General features: G+C 37.8%; 1 protein-coding gene across 1 annotated transcript in view; it reads left to right on the top strand.

Annotated features, from left to right (window-relative positions):
- The window catches only part of PTPRQ (protein tyrosine phosphatase, receptor type, Q), a gene marked incomplete at both ends in the record, with an annotated part of 55,305 nt that overhangs the window by 14,276 nt on the left and 19,054 nt on the right, over positions 1 to 21,975 (top strand). Inside the window, 7 exons of the mRNA XM_010081702.1 lie at positions 1,773 to 1,938; positions 2,414 to 2,704; positions 2,985 to 3,260; positions 4,043 to 4,194; positions 6,048 to 6,189; positions 8,410 to 8,679; positions 18,713 to 19,045. Of these exons, the coding sequence (XP_010080004.1) occupies positions 1,773 to 1,938; positions 2,414 to 2,704; positions 2,985 to 3,260; positions 4,043 to 4,194; positions 6,048 to 6,189; positions 8,410 to 8,679; positions 18,713 to 19,045 (1,630 nt within the window). The remainder of the gene's footprint in view (positions 1 to 1,772; positions 1,939 to 2,413; positions 2,705 to 2,984; positions 3,261 to 4,042; positions 4,195 to 6,047; positions 6,190 to 8,409; positions 8,680 to 18,712; positions 19,046 to 21,975) is intronic.

Genomic DNA, 21,975 nt, shown 5'->3' with positions numbered 1-21,975 from the left:
AAATTTCTGCATTCAAAAAAAAAAAAAAGGCTTACATTTTCATTGTCAAGCTGGTTACTTTTTTCTGCTATGTGAGCACTAGTGACTGTAGGCAAAACTAGGTCTTCAGATATTGGTATAAAAATCTCAGGGAAATGAATGGGAATATCACTTATTGTTTTCATCAGAAATAAAATAAGTTTGCCTATAGAAAAGAAATTAGTGGAGCGTTACATTAGATATATAAATCGATACATATCGGTGACAAACGTCAAGATTGTATACTGAACTGTCACTTTGCACAGTACTAACTCAACTGTTTACTAGAATGTATTACAGTGACTTCTTCCGGAGGAAATTTCCTCAAGAGAAATATAACCCATTTTTTAGTATGCTGGTTTAGTAAGCCTGTGTTTATATATGCTATTTCTGAATTTAAATATGCAAACATTACAGTCACCTTCCTCCTGTTTTAGTAAGTCTGCTATCACAGCCTCTCTTTTTAAAGAAAGCATCTAATATAAAGCCAGCTTTGATTTTAAGGAGTCTGAGGGTGTGAGTAACATGTAACACCAAAAATAGTGGGCAGGCCAAATAACTGGAATGTGTACTACACAATTCATCAGGGCGTTGGGCAAAATCCAGCTCACCATGAAAATCTTGCTATGTAGAAAAATTAGGAGGACTTCTTTGGTCCTGAGAAGTGCTGCCCATGCCATCTGCTCAACAGAGCAATGTGGCTGCTGGAGAGGAATGATACTGACTCTTTGAATCAGGAGCAAAGCTTCAACTTCCTACCCAGTGATGGGGTTGAATATGCTTATGGGGTACACAACATCTCAACAGTTTTCAAATCGTGAACAGAATTGCTTTGGAACATCTAAGTCAGGTACCCATGAAGCAATGGGTGATTTGACACAATCAGTTATGTGGTATAGCTGACCTTACATAAATAACCTGATTTATGGTTTTTTCTTTTCAGTTTCCAAAACGGTTCATTTTAAATAGGAGTAGACTCCTCAGAGGGACTGATCTAGAGCACTAACCTATTGCTACAGTCACCGTTTTAGTGGAATTTCTTATATAGTTCAAAATAAAGTGGGACTTGGTTCTGGTGCAGTCTTTTTGCACAAAGAAAAGAGATTATGTCAGTTCCTTCAGGTTAAAGCAATCCACTTGGTATAGATATTTGCACTAGAAATAACGGCATGCTTTTAATGGAAAGGACAAGTAATAAAAGGAACAGTTTATCAGGTGTTGCAGTGAGGTCTCTGCCACTGGAAGTTTTAAATTCAAAATCAGACAATTTTCTGTAAGATCTGCTCTCATGAAAATGGAATAAAGTGAGAGAAGTCCTTTGATTTGCTTCATGCAGATCAGGCAAGGCAGTCACGTGTGGTGTGCGATCATGTAATCCATGAGCAATTAGCAGATGACACCTTGTTTTGTCATTTTCTTGATGCAATGTGGATAAACATATTGTGATACTACAGACAGATTTAATGTGTTTTAAAAAAAAAGTGGATTGGCATTCAAAAACTACAAACAACAGGAAACGTCAATTAGGTACTCTGTAGTACTTATTAGGAGTAAAAATAGACATCATACAATAAATTACTTGAATATTTCAGTAAAAACCAGGACTCATTAGGAGCCAAAGGGTAGGTTTATGTCTCCTGAACACTACAGTGAATCATATCTGTTGGTGGCGGTGATGACTAAATGGGAACTAGAAAGAGAAATCAGTAAATAAATAACATTTTCAATGGCAACACTTTTTCTTTTTCCTTTAGAATTTCACAAGTTATGGCAATGACACCGATGTCAGCATGTCCCAGTCTGCAGTTCTGGGTGACTTGGCAAAATACAGCCATTATACTCTATGGTTAACTGCAAGTACAGCTTTTGGAGATGGAAACAAAACCAGTGAAATAATAGACGTGTATACAGATCAGGATAGTAAGTTAATAACTTTTGTAATGCGCGGTGTGTATCAGTGCTTCTATTTATTAAATCTTCTCAAACTTTAAAATTGTTTTACTGTTATAATGGCAAAGTTAAAAAAAATCAGTAAGTACTATTTTCAACACTACAGTATTTTTCTTTGCAAGGAAGATATTTTGATCTGAGTCTGCTTTGTAATACTGAGAACGTAGTTCAGAAGTTTCTTCTTTGGATACGAGCAATAAAAATATTGTCTTAAACCCATCATTAAGACTCTTGTTAAATAAATTTGACATAAATGATTATTCATATATGCCTTCTAAATATTTTGCTTTTGATAGTGAAACGTTAATGATTTTTTAAAGTTGCACAAAATACTATAAATTAAATTTACAGACTAATCATACTTCAGGCATTTATTTCTGCTTTGGTTTTGGATGCTTCATTACTGTAATCCATACATTTATTTCTTGCTTATTGTCTCTCATAGTCCCAGATGGTTCTGTTGAAAATCTGGTCTATCAAAACATTTCCTCATCTTCTGTAAATGTCAGCTGGCTTCCACCATCGCAGCCAAATGGCTTAGTCTTCTTTCATGTTTCTCTAAGTTTATCGCAACTGGGAACCAGTAAGATATTGTCTTTCCTCACTTACAACACAAGCATCATTTTTGAAAATCTGGAGAAATATACTGATTACATTCTGAAAATCACACCAGCCACTGGTAAAGGATCTTCTGAATTGCACACTCTAAGTCTGCATATAAGAACTGATGAAGATGGTAAGATAAGTATATTTTATTCATTCCTAGGGAAATGTAGGAAAAGTCCAAATAGCTTCTAAAAGAAAAACGATTATTGTGTTTATTTTTCTCATGTTACTTAAAGCTTTTTGTTATATAGTGCCACAAACAACTGCTACACATTTCTGTGTGGAGTCTATGAAATTGAATTTTCTACTCAGAGCACAACTTTAACTGATAGCTAAAAGACATTTTTTATTGTAACTCATATTTTTTCTGAGGCTATCCTTGTTTTTCTTTTTCTTATTTCTTCTCGTAGTTCCAGAATCAGCACCTGTAATCAAAACATTTTCAAATCTCTCAACTACCTCAGTTATGCTTTCATGGGACCCTCCCATTAAGCCAAGTGGTATTATAATAAGTTATGATTTAAATTTATTTGGGCCAGAAAGGAATAACTCAATCTCTACCACCAATAATTCAATCATCTTGGAAGACCTTCTCCCATTCACATTATACAGCATTTATGCAGCTGCAAGAACAATAAAAGGACCTGGTCCATCTGCAGTGCTTCAGTTCTACACAGATGAATCAGGTGAGTAAATTTAACTGTAACCAACTTTGAAATATTGGCCCTATGTTACTGCATCCATCTTAGATCTGAACATCAGATCTGGAGCGAGTTGAGATGAAAGATTAATTTTCCATTAGTCTGTGCGTGAAGAGCTTTCAGAGAAAGGAAACACTATAAGGAAAGTATTTTCTGAATTCTCCTCCTCCCATCACTGTGTGTGAGAGGAGGTCACATTCTGCATAAGATTATAAAAATAACTCTAAGGAGAAATGCCTTTTGCCTTTGGAATGTGTTACAGTTTGCCAAGTGTCAGAGATTCTGAAGCAAGCAACAGTACCTTTCTCTTCCTCCCCCAACGTAATTGAAAAATTATAAAACAGGGAAGTCTTTCTGACACATTCTTGTAGGTCTCATGTACATGGACCTCCTCTCACCTGCATGTTAAATGACCTATCTTGTAAATATATATTGAGTTGCACTCAATATATGATGTAGGAAGCAAAGTATTTCACATTCCAGTAATATGTGTAATGCAACATTTTTTAGATGCCTTAGTTCTGATGATGAGGATGTTCAAGTGATTAACAGATTTCTTAGATCCCTTGCTGACTAAATGTATTCCCAATTAATGGGATTTGTTTCATGCCAAAAAGAAATAAAAATATTAAAATAGCAATGAAATACTGTTTTATTGAGTTTGAATGCAAATGGTAACAAACATACATATGTTCTGCTTCTCCAAAGTGTCTGGTTTTGCCTGGATTATTTATAATTTGGAACTCAGGAGCATTTCTCTTTTGCAGTGCCATTAGCTCCACCCCAGAATTTGACCATTACCAACTACACTGCAGATTCTGTGTGGCTAAAATGGGATCCAAGTCCTCAGCCAAATGGTGTTATTATGAGATATACTTTTAAGATTTATCAAAACAACACTGAAAAACTATTTTATCAGGTATGTTTACAATTAATAGTGTTTAATTTTTTTTCAGATAAATACTTTTTTCATGCTTTCGGAGCAAAATATATAACAAATATTTCAAATGTCTATTATGCTCCTAGAATTATGAAGTTGCTCTGAATTGCTATTTGTTAAGACAGTTTACTTATCCTCCATGCCTGTAATTTAATTTTTAAAATTAGATAGAAAAAAATCGTTAGATTTTAATTTGCTTTGAGCTTCTAATATTTCATTAATGATAAGATTTATTAATCTTTAGTTCATACTTCCATTTAAGTTTAGTGTTAGAAAATGACAGAAGTTACTTGTTTTGTGGCTTTGTTTAGCTATTCAGTATCTGCGGACTTCCGAGATTAAAAAAGAAAGAATGACATTCCTAGTCATCTTGAAAAATGGTTAAAAACTTTTTAGAGGTTTGTATTTTTTTATTTTTGCAGAATAAGAATAACTGAATACATTTTAACTGAAATAGATGCTATAAAATTACATATAAAAATCCATCAAGGCATTTATATCTGCTTAAATCTGGTTGCTTGGATGTCATCAAGAAATGCACCATGAACTGTAAAGGCAGCAAGCTGAGGCCAGGATTGCAGCTCAGGCTTAGAAGCTGTGTAGTGACTTGGGTTCACCCAAGACACTTGTAAAAGCTGCGGGGAAAGACATGGCAGCAGTGAGCTTCAAGTTTAAGACATGCAGTGTAAGGTAGGCATGGGACTGTGAGGAGCTCCATTGCTCCAGCTCCTTCAGCAGTACAGTCCTTATTGGAGAGATTTAGCACACAAGGGAAGTGCTTGTGCTGTTGTCAGGTGTATGCATTGTGGAAATCAGTCCCCATGGGGTGGCCTACTGTGCTATCCCTTGTGCAGTCTGCTGTTATTCGCCATTGTGGAATGAAGTGCTGGTGTCACCCAGTTTCTCCCATAATCCTTGGAAGAGGGAGAGCACAATGCACATGTGGAAGGGGAACAGTGGTTTCTCCAGCCACCTGCCTTTGGAAGCACATTCTTTGGGTGCTCATGGAGGCCACCAAAGGTCCTTCTCCACTGTCCATCTGAGGCAGACTCAAACACAGTTAGAACACAGAAACTGGCTGGAGCACTTAAATGCATCTGCTATGTCCTATGTTTCTTCATATTTTGTAATGTTATATGGGCAAGAAATTAGATTTAGGTTGTGACATCAAGACAGGCAGAGCAATTTATATAGAAATATTGTAGTTAGGCACAATAGTTCTCTGATAACTTGAATCTCACAAGATGCTCACCAGGTTTTCTTGCTGAAATTTCTTTCCCTGCTGCTGTTATAGTCCTCTCAACATTTGCACAAAATACGCCTTGCATGCACAGGGAAAAATGGCTACCAGGAACTGAACTGTGCTTTTTAGCTTTTTTTGAAGCTCTTCTTCAGCCTGTGCGTCTGGCTTAGGTAAAGTAAAATAAATGAGGACAGAATCATGACCTCTTCCACTGCAAAGGTGTAGTAACAATGTAGAAGGTGAGAGGGTGGTGATGTGGCAGTGTGGAGGTGACAAGAGTTTTCATTATTGGTAAAAAAAGACATATGTGGAGTTAATATGTTCTAATAATGCTATGGTAATTATGATACCATCCTTTGGCATATCTTCCTCACAAGCCACAGTGAAAGAGGGAGAGAAGAAAGGAAAGGAAAAGTTTAACCCTGCATTCTTTTTCACTGAGCTCAGGGACTACTTTGACTGAAAGCTACTCAGAGTAGAAGAGGCAAGACTATGGCTCTAAATCTTCTGTTAATTTCCGTGGGTTCAAGGTGGGACCCACAATGTTTAGACAGATTAATTGTGTACTAATAATTTTTCCTTCCTTAAGAACATTTCAGGTTCCAAACATGAGGCAAACCTTGTTGGATTAGAACCATTCAGCCCCTATTTTATCAGTGTCTCTGCATTTACCAAGCTTGGGAATGGCAATCAGTTCAGTAATGCTGTCCAGTTTACAACGATGGAATCAGGTTAGATGTGACCTTTTGTAAGATGCAGTTCTGTTTATGTATATTTTCCTTGTATGGCCGAACAACAGTTTTCCTCTCCTCTACAAAGAAAACGTCACATAACACTATCTCAATGTCTTCTGCCTGTGTAACACTGATTCACATTCCTTTTGTACCGGATAGTCTGGGTTTGAAGTTTGATGTCGGAAGTGTAGAATTAGAAATGTCCTCATCTGAAATGAGAGGATTATATGGTTACTATAAATCTTTTAATAGCATCACAGATAAAGGGAGGAAAATTAGATAGATATCAGTTTTTGCAGATCAAAGTAATAATTCAGATCCCAGTGAAAATAACTGAAACTTCAGCAGTATCAAAAGCAGCTGGACAAAAGATTGGCAAATGAAGTGGAAATTGTATTAAACAAATACAAATTCTTAATATTTTTTTATAATTTCTCTTAGGAAGGGAAGCTAACCACTAATTAAATACCCCAATTTGTTAGATCTTATTCTTCCTGACAACTGGGGAGGGCTGGCTTAATTAATCAATTGTGTGCAGTTTTGTCTTGTGCCTTCTACCTCTCTTTTGAAGTCGCAGGTTGTTTCAAAATGAAAAATTGTGTCATGGAAAGTGAATATTCAACATTCACTAAAGAGAGCTCCGGAGCTCTTTGGGTTTGTGAAACTGGCCTTTGTGCAAAACTGTAGCTCCTTTGCCAAGTCAGAGCAATCCCCAGGCTCATGCACTTTATAAGATCTGTCAGTACCAGGGGACTTGCATGGGTTAGGGGTCTGTGTCTGAACTCCCAGGTTCCTTTATACTGGAAGCAAAGGGAGCAGATGAGATATCAAAAGATCCCATATGGTGACTACTGGTGACTACAGTTTTTCAAGACCACATTTCCAGAGAAATATTCTTTCCAGAGATGAAAAAACAGGAGTTCTGGGAAAAATTGTGCTGTTTATTTTACCCAGCAGTTACAACACCATGAGAAATCTGGACCATCACTGAACTGGTTCAGGTTGCCTGTTGGATCCCTGAAGCTGGAGGTTGTCCTGCCCACGAACCTTGGTCATCCATCAGTTGTCTCATTTCACCACTGACTTTCCATACTCATGATACTATCTTCAGGAGTGCTGGAGAGACACTGCCCCCAGGAGTGCTGTGTAGTCGTTTTACAGCTTTTTCCCAGATTTTATGCTCAGCTAGTTGCAGCATTGTTTCCTTTCCCTCCAACCCAAATTTTGGGCAGTTGCTCAATCAGTCCCTCATTGACTTAATCTAAGAGTTTTGTCTCTAGTCTTTATTAAAAATGCCAGTTAATCTTCTTTATTCTGCAGATGCTGCTTTTTAAAAAAAAAAGATTTTTCTTTCAACTGTGAAAAGAAAATGAATCATTTTAAAGATATTAATTTACCTCTGTGCAGTGGTAATGAACATTTCCCCTTATTTCTGGTACCCCACTGACAGCCTTTTCACTATTTTACGGGTTCCTGGACATGTTTCAATAGAAGAAGTAGGTTGGGGCACCTCTCAAGTCTCTTAGCTGGTACAGCCAGCACTTTATCCCTTTCTGAGATACTTTAATTCATTCCTCTATTTAACCAATTGTTCACACATAATTGCTCTATTTTCAGCATGAATATAATATTTGCTACCTTTTAATAAATTTTTATGAGCAATTTAAAAATATTCCCTGGTTCCAGCAGGGAGGTGGGGAACAGTAAGGTAATAGCATTGATATGACAGCTCTGAAACCTGCCCAATGAATTCCGTGCAGGTTGTGCCACTGCTGAAAGGACAGAGATATGATAGAGAAACAAAGCTAACATAAATAAGGAACTTCTGCTGTTGATACTGTTGGGGAGTATGTGTATGAGTTTCACACTACTGCTTATGTTTGACTACACTTGTATTAAAGAAACATAGGGAAAATACGAGCAGATGTGAAAAAAGAATTGGAGCACACAACTAGGAAAAAGCCAGATAGATGGTCTCTTCTGTTTCAAGTACTAGCGCCAGTCATGTTCCTAGTAGTTGGAAATGAATGGTCTAATGAGGACAAAGACATATTTTTGTTCTCTCAATGTGTTTCTTTTACAGCATCAATTTTTCTGCTACTGGAATCTTCGACCCTTCATATGAAGGCTGGGTCTGCTTCTCTGACTATATTGTTCTGTGATTACCATTTTAATTGTGTGGGAATGTTAATCTTTGGTGCATGTGTATCTTTTAAGTACCAGATGCTGTCCAGAATGTTCATTGTATTGCAACGAGTTGGCAATCAATCCTAGTGCAGTGGGACCCTCCTGCTTCATCCAATGGTCTAATTACTCATTACACCATAACAGTTGAAGGAAATTCTACAGATTTTTCATCTTATGATACATTGCATACTTTTAGAAATCTGCTTTCCGATGTTACTTATCAATTCAAAATAAAAGCTGCAACATCTGCTGGTGATGGTGAAGAACAGATATGCAATGCCAGTACGCTTCCAGAAAAAGGTAACAAATAAGTCAAGTTAATTCTTTTGTTTAATTTAAATGATGACTATGAAACAAGCAGACCTCAAATACCTGCTTCAATTCAGGCAGCTATATCCTTCTGTTGTTTAAATTTCATGCTAATAGTGGATGAGGAGAAGCAGGACTTCGTCTTTCTTCTGGTTTAGAATAAACTTGGTAATGAGAATGGAATTAATTGCCATTTTAAAAAGCACAGAGAAAGTACCTTTTTCTGTGTTGAGAACAAGAAAGCTGCTCACAATCTGTGCAACTAAAAAACGTTTAACTTCTTCAAGCAGGCTTTCATCGTAGCTCTTGGTGAGTAGGATTTTTTAACAACAAAGAAAATTGTGAGCTAAATAGAAAGACAAACATAGGCAGGGTTTTTGGCATTGTAGTAAAAAATTTTCACCCAAAATCTTATCTTCCTTTTGCTCTCCACGTACACTTCACACTTCACACTTCACCTGGTCCTGGCTGTGCTTTCATTTGGCATCTGAAACTTCCTTATGCACTCAGGGGTGAAATTCTTTGCAAAATACAGTATTGCTTCTGTGTAAATAGCTAGGTGCCTAGCTTCTATGCTGGAAGTGGAGAGAAGCCCAGTGCCCAGTCCAGGAAGTAAATGCCTGTTTCAGTTCTCTTCCCTAGCTAGGGGCAATTTCTATTCTTGTGATTATTTCTCATGTTTTTTCCTTCTTCAGTGATAGTTCAGTATAACAGTAAAAAGTAGGATCCAGAACAAGATCTCACCTTACCACTGAATTACAGGAGCAATTACTGCATTTAGTTGCTATTGCTGTTTCCTCTTCAGTGACATCAATTCGTGCAGTAGTGTTGAGGAGGTCTTTTAATTCTGAACAGCTGGATCATTAGGAAAATTGGGGGTGGGGCGGGAACAACTGTATCCCCTGATGTTTAGGAACCAAAACTAACTTTCGTAATACTTTAATTCTTAAGTTATCAAATAACTTAAAAGATAAACAGCAGCATTCTTTCACATATATATTTCAAATGAACGAGTGTGTTCTGCTCAGTTCTGTCAAATAATAGACAGAAGTGTCTGTGTCAGTGGGGAGTTTTAGGTTCTGGATGACAAGTGGAGGGGGGCAGCTCTAATATGCAGACTTGAATCAGACTTCTAAACTTGGAGGAGATGAGACTTACCCTTATGCTTTGACTTCCTGTTGGTAGCTTCCTGAGCATCATGCACCTCTTTAGGTTCCGCCTTTGGATCTCTCCTATTCGCAAAGCCTTAGTGCCCCACTCTGAGCTTTTATTTCCACACTTAAAATTAGACTTGTAGATGTACATGTCTGAATGAATCTAGACCACGTCTGTATCATCAGCTGAACTGCTGCTGCTCTGGTTCCAGATCAAATGGCTGAGCTCCAAATGAGGACAAGCAAAGCAGCCTCTTGCTGGCATAATGTGGCCAACATCATTAAAATAGCTGGGGTTGTACCTTGATGACTGCCCCTCCTCTAATACAGTCCATCCCACTAGAGACCGGCCCCATCCCCTGTTTGAACAATGAGGTGGTACCTCCATATGAGTTTCTAGTAAAAATGTTCTCTCTAAATTGGCTTTCTCATCAACAGCACCCCTACAAATTCAGCTGTTTTCTGATCCCTGCTGGTCCCCTCCTGTCTGTCTGCTTAGTGATTTAAGACTTCTGTCTGGGTCATCCACCCTCTTGTTTGCTCAGAAACTTCTGTCAATCAGTAGAGTTCAAAAGCTGCTTTTGAAGGAAACATTGTTTAAATATTAGTGATGAGCATGCTCTTATCTCACAGCATTGTCTGGAAATACTGTAGTGAGCTTAACCACTGTGCTGAATGTGGATGTGTGCGAGAGTGCACCTAAGTATACTTCTCAACTGCTGTCGTAACCCTCCACCCTTTCTTTTAAAGCAGGGCTGCTGAACAGCCAACCCTGAGCTCAAGACTGAAACTGGGGATGGGTGTACAGACAGGTGGGCTGATGCTCAATTAAATCTGGACCCATCCAAAACCCAAAGATTTTAGAGATAGTCTTATAGGACTGCTGCAGAGGAGACCAGGAGGCTTCCTAAGTAACCCACTTCTTGGAGGAGGGGGGGAGAGGCTTCTAGCAGTGTTAAAGAAGCCTGTCACCTGGACAAATTAATTGTTGGGATTTCTGAGAAATTTGGGGTTGGCTGTTGATTAGTGCTTGAGAAAAGCCTCTAGAAGATGTGGATGTGGGATTAAGCCTGGGTTTGAGAGACAGACTGCTAGTCTGTTGTGGTCTATATTAAATAGAGTTGTAGTACCAGGAGAAAAAAAACATGCTTTATTTTGTAACAACACGCGGCTTATATGTCTTATCACTGGGAGTTTTTCTAACTGAAGGATTTATAATACATGTATTCTTTGCCACATACACTACTCAGACTCTTTCTTGCTGTTTTAGCATTGCCTTACATGTTATTGCTTAGTCATATTTACAACAAACTAGTTATTATTAGGACATTTCCTTAATGGTGTGTTTGCATGAATTGTTTTGTGGTGACTGGGTACTAGGAATTGGAGATTCATGGTTGGGAATGGAAACAGTTTTATAGCTGTTGTCAGTTTCTTATTTATGGTGGTCTAAGATTAGTCACAGAATATGTAGCCAGCACTGAGTCACTGACGATGCATTTATTTCTGACATAAAGTGAAATCGAATTTGGCTCAGTGTCTCACTGCATAGTGTTTGACCTTTACATTCTTAGCAAGATTATTTGCCTTTCTTCTGAGGTAAATTTGTTTGTATCAGAGTACAATTAAACATGAATCATGAAGATTAAATTTACGAGGAGATTAGTAGTGTTTTGTGTCTAATCTAGCTCCATTGTCATGGTAAACCACCTCTGCCAGGCTGCAGTATGTTATAAAAATTGTCGACTTTGTAGTGGTAATATTACTTTGTGTTTAAATGTATTATACGGGGTATAAAAGATAATATAGCAATTACACATGCATAAATGAGTTAGTATTTTATGACTTAATAGCTATCCTTGGATTATTTTCAAGAAAATGCACATATTAAAATGAAATTTCATTAAGCTTGAGTGAGCTTTTAGAAGGGAGAAAGAGCCATAAAATGTTAGGAAACTTCTCCAAAGGCATGTGAAAGTTGTGAAGGTTCCATTAACTCACAAGTCTGAGACAAGTGTAATAGTCATTCAGCTAAGAATAAAAATTAAAAAATTTAAAAGTCACTTGAGGGGTTCAAAGCATGAATAATCAAAAGAAAACTGCTGCTGCTTCAATTTTTTTAAATTTAAATTTTTCTTCATAGAAAAAAAATTATTCTCTGAAAATATTGATCATATTGATGTAGTATTAAGACATGCAGAGTAATGTTTCCCTCCTTACTGCTAGTCCTACTTAATATTATAACTGAACACAGAATCTCTGAACAGGTTGAGACCCCATTGTACTATGGTGACAGGCCTTACCATTTGTTTTCTACTAAACAGAAATTAATTCATAATTTACATTTAAATATGGCTAAGAATTTCTCCAGGAAACATTTTTTAATTTAATCTGTGCTTAATTTTGCTGGCCGATTCTATCTTGTAGCTCTACGTAGAAGTATGCCTTGTGCATGAAGGAGAGTAGTGCCTAAAAGGTGGTAATGGGAAAATTTCTTAGGTCTTTTGGTGTGAAGGTGGCAGATTAACATCATCTGTAGTTACTTGTGTACAAAATGTCTTTCTTCACTGCACAGGCAAACCTTTAAAGATTGTGGGTTTGTACCTCCAGGAGGGAGGTGTCCATTGGAAACTGTGGGCCTTTTCTTCATCCAGGCCTGTGAGGAACACAAAACATAGCATGAGCTTAAAACCATTTTCACGTCCAAGAGGATGCTCTGTTCCTTCACCATAAATCCTTTTCTTAGGATGTGGCAGCTCATGGCAGCTGTGTGAGCTGGAGTTATATGAATTTCCTCATTAACTTGTGAAGAGAACTGCAGTTGACTATAATGCACTGGAAAAATCATTTAAGTCCATACCCTGCAGTGGCCCTTAGGGCCCCAGGTGTGATGTGCAGTGCAGTGTGTTGGCCTGGCTATCCAGAGGAATCAGCCTAATGCAGAACCACAGCACTGGAAATGGAAGTGCTTTGGTATCCCCTGTCACTACTACAGATAAGAGCAGTGTGTTTCACATGTTCAATCCATGCTGCAAGTTTATGTTTCCAAAATATTAAGGTAAAAGCATCCAAAAATTGTGGAGTGAATCATGACTAGGAATCTTTGAAACACTTCTTTCCAAGATGACTGAAACTGATTTTTTTTTAAACAGACTTGTATTGTCTTAATGTAATGTGGATTTTTTTTTATTTTCTTTTTTTAGATTTTATGATTAGTTCGTATGTCCAAATGTATGTTAATGGCTTTGATGTTCATGGCAAATCTTCACTAGACAGATGCAATGATCACTTTGTTGCTGCCAATGAAATTGCATTGATGTTATTTTTATAAGCAGATAGATAAAAATAGAAGAATCATATAGTGTAGGATGAAAGAAATATTCTTTTAAGGACTAAGTCAGCTCTAGATTAATGTATAAGAAATAGTGGTGACATATACATACAAAGTTGACATTGAAAGCATTTACAGGTCAAATAAATTGCTGAAAAGCAAACAGTGGTCCAGTTTGTCAGAAAGCTGAGCATTCTTATTTAAGACTCAAGTACTGACAGCTTTTCACTACTTTTCTAAGCTTAGCTTGAAGGTGTGCATTTCTCCTTAGATTTGTAGGATTTGATTTTTCAGTGCTTAGATCTCATAGTTAGAGACTGAATTTTCTAATGTGCTCAGGACTAAGACACACAGTCCTGAGCTTTTAAAAGACACATTCTCAACTGTGCAATTTCCTTTAAAGCGTGTCTGATAGTATCAGTCCTAAGTCATGGGAAAAATAGTCTACAGTTTTTTGCATTTTTATGTTAGTAAATTCATTTGGGACCTATTTGTGATGTCCTTGTCCACACTGACCAGGACTTTGTATCATGATGAGTCTCCCTGAAAACAGCAGTGTGGAGTACTACTTAGTATGATCAGGGGTATCAGCTTAATCCTTTGGGTAACTAAGCCTTAAAAAAATAATAGAGATGACCAGTACAGAATATTAATTTTCTTTTCAGATATCTCCATCTTCTGAAGTCTTCTGTGCCCACTGCTATCTGTTCTATTTTGTTCTTCACTTTCCTCCTATTGATGCTCTTAATACCACCCAACAGACTTTAAGGCTGCCGCTGTTCTTTTAATCCAAACTCCAGCTACAAGCAGCTGTTCTGTAGGCAGACTTTTTTTTTATTAACTTTGTTAGGAACTGTGCCATATCATATTACCGTCTTCTGTTCCTGGCCCGTGCAGCTGTAGTCATTGCTTTCCACAGAAGTCTTTACAGAAAGCCATAACTTCTCTCTTTTCTCAGTAGATTTTTTTTTGTGTGTGTCCTTTGCTGCCCTTAGGTTATCTTTGCATTGTGAGTAAGATTTTTTCTACCAAGTATTTCTGTTGATTTAAACCAATTCCACTGGCCCAGTTCAACTTCATCTGAGTCTTTGCACAGTCCTGGTGCTTTTTCTACCAGGAATTTCCTTTCATTCAGGTTCTCAAATAAAAACTTAATCTCAGAGCAGTCCACCAGCTTTGGAAGAGCTGATTAGCATTGCAGTCAGATGAGCACAGGAAATCAGGGCCAAGATCCGTGAAAGTAACTTCTATTTAGGTGCTTAGCTTCCTGTCAACTTCAGTGGGAGTTCAGGCACATAAATAGGTTTTAGGAGCTTAAAATCCCATGTGGATCTGGCTTCAGGCACTTTTTGTTGGAGTTTGGCCATCATGTGAACATGGTGGATGAACCTGAAAATACCTTATTCCTCCTCCAGTCCAGAAACTGCGTTCAACAACATTTCACAGACAGCCTCTCTGCCAGCTTCTTGGCTGTCTTTCAGAAGCTGAATTAAAAGCTATTAAATGGAAAATGATAGAGTCTGTTGCACCAAAAATTTCAGACTTTGAAAAACTCCCTACTCCTAGAGCTAGCTGAATTATAACAAATACAATATATTTCCATAGGGAAACACTGTCAGATATATGATGATGATACTTAAGGCGTCCTACCTGTGATTCCTGGGAAATTTAAATACGTGATTAGCCCTAGAATGCCAGCTATCTAGTCAGAGCACAGTCCTAGACAATTAGTGTCTTACACCACCACAAGCACAGCCTTTTTCATGCCATTTCTTTAAGTGCACCTTTCTGGAAACTAGGAATAATAATAAAGTTCCTGTTAGGCACATATCAAAGCAGCAGTGTATAAGAGCAGATACATAAGTATTTGCTACAGTTCCAATTTAATCTGAAAGAATAATTGACAAAGATGCAATTTTTGTCTTTGTTTTTAGTGTGAACAGTGATCACTTCATCATAGTTGAGTCATGTTTAGAAAATTTAAACAAGCTGCGTGATTACTCTAGGAAGCATGGAATGGTTTGTTCAAATCAGTACCATCTGTGGACAGAAAAAGTTAGGGGAATTTTAGTCATTCTTGAGGAATGGAAATCTGATTCTCCATGCTAGAGTAATTGTAATCCTCTTTGTATCTGTAACCCAAGAGCATAGTTGTCTTGAAATTGTCTCATTGAACACAATCAAGTGCAAGAGACACTGTGCCTCTGGGTGTCACTGCTCCTCACTGCGGTCCTCAGAGCAAACCTCTGATTTGCTCTGGATTCAGATCATCTTTTCATTTCTTCTAATAAAGGATTACGTTTATATTTTATTTGTCTATGTAAGCAATGAGATAGAACGGTCTAGATTTAAACTGACTAATGGTTAAGGCTCTGATACCATTTTAAAGACCTGTCTAAGCACTGACAGAGAAAATTTTCCTACATCTGCCAACTGACCCTTTCTTTTGTAGGTTAGAAATATTTTGTGTATATGGGGCTTAGTAAACTGGAAAAATGATCGTATAAAATAGAAATAAAAGCTTTTTGTAGGAAAGAAGAAATTCTTGTCTAATCTGTCTGTTACCTTTATACCTGCAAGCTTATCTTTCAAAATGGTGGTTTTCATGTAATATTACTCACTGGGATGATCACACAGATTATCTTCAGCCTTGTGACAGTAATTTGTATGGGTTCCTTTTGGAAAAAGGACACTTCTCTAGGGGACAGATGAAAAGAGAAACATAACTTTCCTGCACCCCATTCTTTCCCCTGCTCTTTGGGAGTTTGTCCCTTTCCACCAAATACAAGGAGGGCTCATGGAGGCTGGCTTTCTTAGACTTTTGTTGTTCTCTGTGAGAGCCCACAAATCAGAGCCACTGTTATTTTTCCTGATATCATTTCTAGTTCTATGAAACTGCCAAGCGCCTTTTCCATGTTTACTGCAATGTTGCTGAAACTGAAAACAGTTTCATCCATGCTGAAACTGGGGGAACAGCTGAGAAAGAAAGCCCACCATGCTGGCTAGAATATGGGCACTGCTCTTTCTGCCTGTGACTAGCTTCTTTAACCTGCTTTGTTTTAGATGCAAAGACTACAGTTGTGCTGGCCATGGCTCTACCAGCTGCATATTTGAGCAAGTGAAGGTATATATTTCCACCTTCCTCTGGGCACCCAGCACACAACCACTTACTATCCACTGTATTCCAACTCCTTATTTCAGTATTTGATCCAGTCTTTCATTTAAATTGGAGTATAGTCCAATAATCAGTTTTCAGCAGACGAAGTTAGTAATGGTAGACTAAGAGGTATTAGAGCCAATTGTTTCCATCTCCATATTGCTTACTTTCACACTTTTATACCAAACCTACCAATGCTGGCAAGAATTCCTGGAGTTGTGTGCATGGGAAGGTGAGGTGAGGTCATATTCCTTGTCTAAAAAAGAGTAATCCCCTCTAAGTGAGAAGGAGGAGAATTTAATTTTCTTGAATTCTTTAAAGTTTTATCTGTTCTGATGCCTTTGGCATTGTTGACTCTTAATTTTTTAATTCCTGGAATATATAGTATTCAGTCTTAAAAATACTTTAATTCAAGTTCAGAGTGAGACTGGGTGGTAACTATTTCAGTCAAATAGTTTAATCCATTCTATCTCACATCTTATCATCATCATAACTGAGTGTGTAAGATTCATATTCTTTGCAGTATCTTAACGGATATTAACAACTTATGTTACAATAAGAGTAGATTTTTTTAAGGAAAAATACTGATTTTTTTTTAAATAGTAACCATTGAACATTTCTCTGCCTTTATTTTCCATTAACTAATGGTCAAACTAGGCCCCTTCTTGTAATTTACACAAGTAGTAAATAGATTTCATAGAGCTATTATGAAAATATTGCAGTGTTTATTTTTTTGAAAGTGGACAAAGTGAGTATTACATCTCCAAAACTCTGATCAAGCAAGGAGGTTACTTCCTGTTTTGTTTATATTTACCACTTGCTTTATTTCTCTTCATGCTAATAACAGCAGAGCAATGCAACTTTAATTTTGATAGTATGGAGCATGATGATGAAAGTTGTCTTTAGTGAAGATTTTTTTCTTAGACAGTTTGCTCTTGTTCTGTGTCTGCTTAGTGTGTAGCAGGGTGGGAGCACATGGGACTATTGCACGTTGTGATGTTGTGTAAGCATGCGTGAGAGCTGAGCAGAAGGACAGGGGAAGCGCCCACGGTTCCTGTGCCTGGTCCCTCCCCTGCAGGCTCCACCTGCTTTGGACTCCTTTCAAGAGACTTCAATTTCTCAACCTTTTTATTGTCACAACTTAGTTTGGCTCAGAATTTAAATTTCTTGTTAAATATTCGTATTTAGTGGAGAGGCTTCAGCTTGTTATATTATGATGATTTTGATAAACAGATTGTTGCAGATGAAAGCAGAGATCAGATATTCCCACAAGGCTGGAAAAAAAAAAAGAGGGTTTTCTCTTTCTTCCCCAGTAATGTTAGTCTGGGATCCTTTTATTCTTTATGTAAGCCTTGGGGCTTCTTCAGTTTCAGTTTGAGGATGTATCATGTGTTTTTCTTTTACCAGCGATACTTCTTCCCCCAAAGACTCTAAAGCACTCTTTAAAGCTAAGTGCACAAAATGATTTCTGAGCTGATTTCTCTGCACAGTTTTTGCCACAGACAGTATTAGCATTATCTTACAGAGTCTTTAGAGATAATATTAGTTTACTGTATGACTATGTGATATAGCACAAAACCATATGTTGCATCCAGTCTGTGAGAGCTAGGACTACACTGTTGGCTTAATATAGATAAGGATAAATGTATGGGCATGTGTGTATACGTGTTTACGTACATCTATGCACTACTTCTGTCTTTATGCACATGAATATAACCTGTGTATACCCACATATATATACATATATAGATGCATGGAAACAAGGTTTATGGGGAGTTTCTTTTTTTGCTTTGTATTGCCATATTATTTACCTCTTCCTGCTAGCATTCTTTTAATTTGTTGTTTACTGAACTGCTTGTAAGCACTTATGTAAAGATAAAAAAACATAGTGCATGTATTGATAATTTTCATTCAGAAGGTGAAACAGGACACTTACGAAACCTTGAGGTGTTGCCTGAGAATTTCATATGTTACTGAGAGGGAGACAGATTATAATTTCTAAGTGAGAGGTGAGGAATCCCAGTTAGCAACAGCAGTAAAAGATGCTATGGGTAGGCCAAAAATAACTTAGCTTGATATTCCCTCCCCCAGTTGAGACATAGCCCCAAATGTAGCAACAGCAATGTTACACCTCTCAAAGCTGCCCCTGCATGCCATGCCTAGAAGTATTTTTCTTTATTTCAAAAGCTATAGTAAATGTATGCCACCTATATATGTGCAGTGTGATTTAAACCAATGGAATTACTCCTTATTAACCATATGAAATTAAATCTTGGTCTTTAGACATGCTTATTAAAATATTTTTTCAACACTGAATAAGAGTTATATGTGAAATCACTTTTCATTCAAATAAATATATCTTACAGGCATTTTAATTTGCAGTTCCTAGTGCTCCCAGGGATATTGTTTTTTCCAATGTGCAATCAACAAGCGTGACCTTGAATTGGAGATCACCGAAATCTATCTTTGGCTACTTTCAAAACTACAAGATTACCACACAGCTCCAGTCCATCCACTGCAGTGACTGGGAAACCAAGGAATGTATTGAATCTGAGATGCAACAACATTTATATGAAAATGTGGTGGATGACCGGATAGAAGAGACAGTGTATGGACTGAAAAAATACAGATGGTACAGATTTGCAGTTGCTGCCAGTACAAATGTTGGCTATGGCAGTTCTTCACCTTGGATTTCTACGCAAACACTTCCTGGCTGTAAGTAAGGATGTTTGCCATGCTTGCCATGTGTTGTAATGCTATAACAATGTCATGTTCACCTGCTTAACCAAGAACACTTGGTAGAAGTTATTTCTTCATAGACCTACACAATATTGGTGAAATTAATAAGGATTTATTGCAACTCTTCACATATGAAGTATCATAATATAAATCATGTGGTATGCATACTTGACACTACTTCCAATTTTAATGTCTTTTGAATGCTCTCCTATATTTACTGCTTACCCAACAGCAATTTCACACCTCAGCCTTATTCCACATCTAGAACTGGTAAGTCTGAATTTTGGCTACCTTGGGTTGATTTTCAATGAAATTTTTGGGGATATTTTCAGTCATGTTGGGCATGTGGTACAGCCACCTATCCTTAAATAGCTCACAATTTTTCTACTAGGTAAGGAAATATTGTCATCTTCATTTACATATGAGAAATTGCATTAGAGAAATTCTAAGTCCCAAAGGGCAAAGGGATTTGGACACCACGACAGTGAACATCACAAGAGCCCATTTTTCACATAAAGCACAGAAACAGTCCTTTGGACTGAGAAATACTGGAATCATCTGCAGAGTCATTCTTACATGCACTTACATTCTTTGTCCAGTGTTTCTTATAGGGATGCTATGCCTGTAAATTAATGCAACATTTTAAGTGAAAGGGAAAAAGAACCCCAAACATATAACCCCAGGTGGAGCAGAAAATAGCTAACAGAATTTGTGCATCTCTTGAGCCAACAGCTCTGGCGAGATTTCTTGCTGTTAGATGGATAGATCTCAGCTGCTGACATATGCCAACACTTATAAAAAAAATTGTTACCGAGTTTAGGAAAGTTAGGGGTTTAAGCTGGACAGAGAGCCAGATAATCAAAACACATACAATCACATAAAGAGAGGATTCTCTTTATGAATTCCTCTCTGGACAGTGATAACTTAGTTTAGGAGAGAACTAGTTTCCTATCAGTCCCACGGAGGAGAGGTAAATCTCACTAGACTGCACAAGCCCATTCCATGCCAATACAGGGTCGTTCCCAGCAGTAGGTTCTCTGTGTGCTCTATTAGCTACTTTAACAAACAGTGATGGGGTAGAAGTTAAAAAAGTTACACCAGTTCTTCCAGCCCAAGTGTCTGGGGCTGCTAGCGTTTTTAGCCTGTGGCTATGGTGAGGGAAGTGGGCAGCAACAAATTTCCTGTGAGCTGGATCAGTGACACATCAAGAGATGAGCTGCCTGTAAAACACACTGCCATGGAGTCCAGGAAGCATAGGCACTATTCCGGATGTCGTGGCTGGGTGCTGATCTTTCCTGGGGTAATGGCAATCAGCTGAGGAGGGAAAAAAAGAGGAACGCGACATGTCACAGCTGGGTAGCCAGCTGGAAGCTGCAGCATGCTTCATTGCTGCTGGGAGCCTCCCTGAGCAGCAGCTGATACTTAGCAAGGGCAGGTCTCTAGCTACCTGACCTTATACTTTCCAAAGACTAGTCTTCAGAAATATTGTTAAACAGACTAAAAAACCTTAGTTTCTCCCTTTCTTTTGCAAAGGGCACTGCCTGTAGCAGGGGAGAGAAATTCAGGATGCACAAAAAAGTGACCCGGCACTCTGGTTAGCCTTGTGGAGTGTATCCAGAGAACAGGTGTCGAACCCCCTCTCCTTTCCTTCGTGGACAGGGCCAGGCATCCTCTGGATTAGCCTGCTGGTACACAGCCAATATACATGGTCTGTTAGGGCTTAAGGGTGCTTAGCTGCTATGTAAAATACCCTGAGTACTTAGCCTATAAAATCAATGGGAGTAGTGTTTGCAGATTTGAGGGCAGAAGTTAGCCCTGTTTCTGATTTTCAAGAAATGCTTCTGTAAGACATTGCTTCCACCAAAGGAAAAGTTACTTTGGTTGTGAAATAATAGTCAAATTATTTTTCTTCAGAAATAGTAAGGTTCTCAGAAATTTGTGTTTCTCTCAAGCCTAAAGAAAATATTCCAGGTATTATGCTCGTATTCAGGAAGGTACAGAATTTTAGCTGGAACTGTTAAGACTCATTTCCCAGAATATAAGGAGAGGAAACTTCAACAACAGCAAAAATTATATAACAGAAACCCTAAATATTCTTCATAAGTGCTGAGGATTTGAGTGTTGTCATAAAGCAGAAATACCTACTAGTTCTGAATATCCAGTGGCTAAGGTGAGGATCTTAGTTATTTCAGTTGTTCATTATGAAGGTAAAATTAAGACTACAGAAAGTCTTTTTAAGATTCTTTAGCTCATTTGCAAGCTTCAAACAAAAAATCACAGCTGTGTTCTGTACTGCAAGTGGTTATGGTTTTACTCTGTGGAAAATGTGATAGGTTGTTCAGTACAGTCAAGTTCTCACATCACAAAGATAAACTCTTCAGCCTTCTGTCTTGCAGGTTATTCTCACAGGAATTGTCCTACTGTCGCATAAAGTAGTTTGATGGCACTGTTATTGTTTAGCTGATGGATTACTCAAGAGCCAAATCTGCTCTGCAAGATGAAGTATTTTCAGCATAACCTAGATTTATATTTACCAGTACAGAAGATCACAGTGTTGTGTCACAGTAATAGGGAAAGGGCAAGAAATGTTTTCTATAGCTGGGGAAAGTTCCCTCACACCTGTGCTTACTCCAAGTTTCACTTTTACATTTGTAAGGAAAATAAGATCAGCCAAACTTGTGCTTTCTAAGAGAAAAAAAATCACTTTGGAGGGTCAGTCTAAGGTGGAAAATGAATGGCAGCGAGATCACTGACCTAATTTTGGATCTTGTACAGTTACACAATACAGTGCTTTTTGGTAAACTGCCAAGTCTCTTAATGCCAGGATATACTGAAATACAAAGGAAAATCCCAGATGTTCAAATGTCCCATGAAAGCTAGGACATAGATGCATGAGGCAGAGGGTT

The sequence above is a fragment of the Pterocles gutturalis genome, unplaced genomic scaffold (assembly GCF_000699245.1).
Source record: "Pterocles gutturalis isolate BGI_N339 unplaced genomic scaffold, ASM69924v1 scaffold44674, whole genome shotgun sequence".
In the NCBI taxonomy this organism is placed as follows: Eukaryota; Metazoa; Chordata; class Aves; order Pterocliformes; family Pteroclidae; genus Pterocles; species Pterocles gutturalis.
The sequence above is the reverse complement of the archived record's forward strand: the minus strand, read 5'-3'. Positions and strand labels throughout refer to the sequence as shown.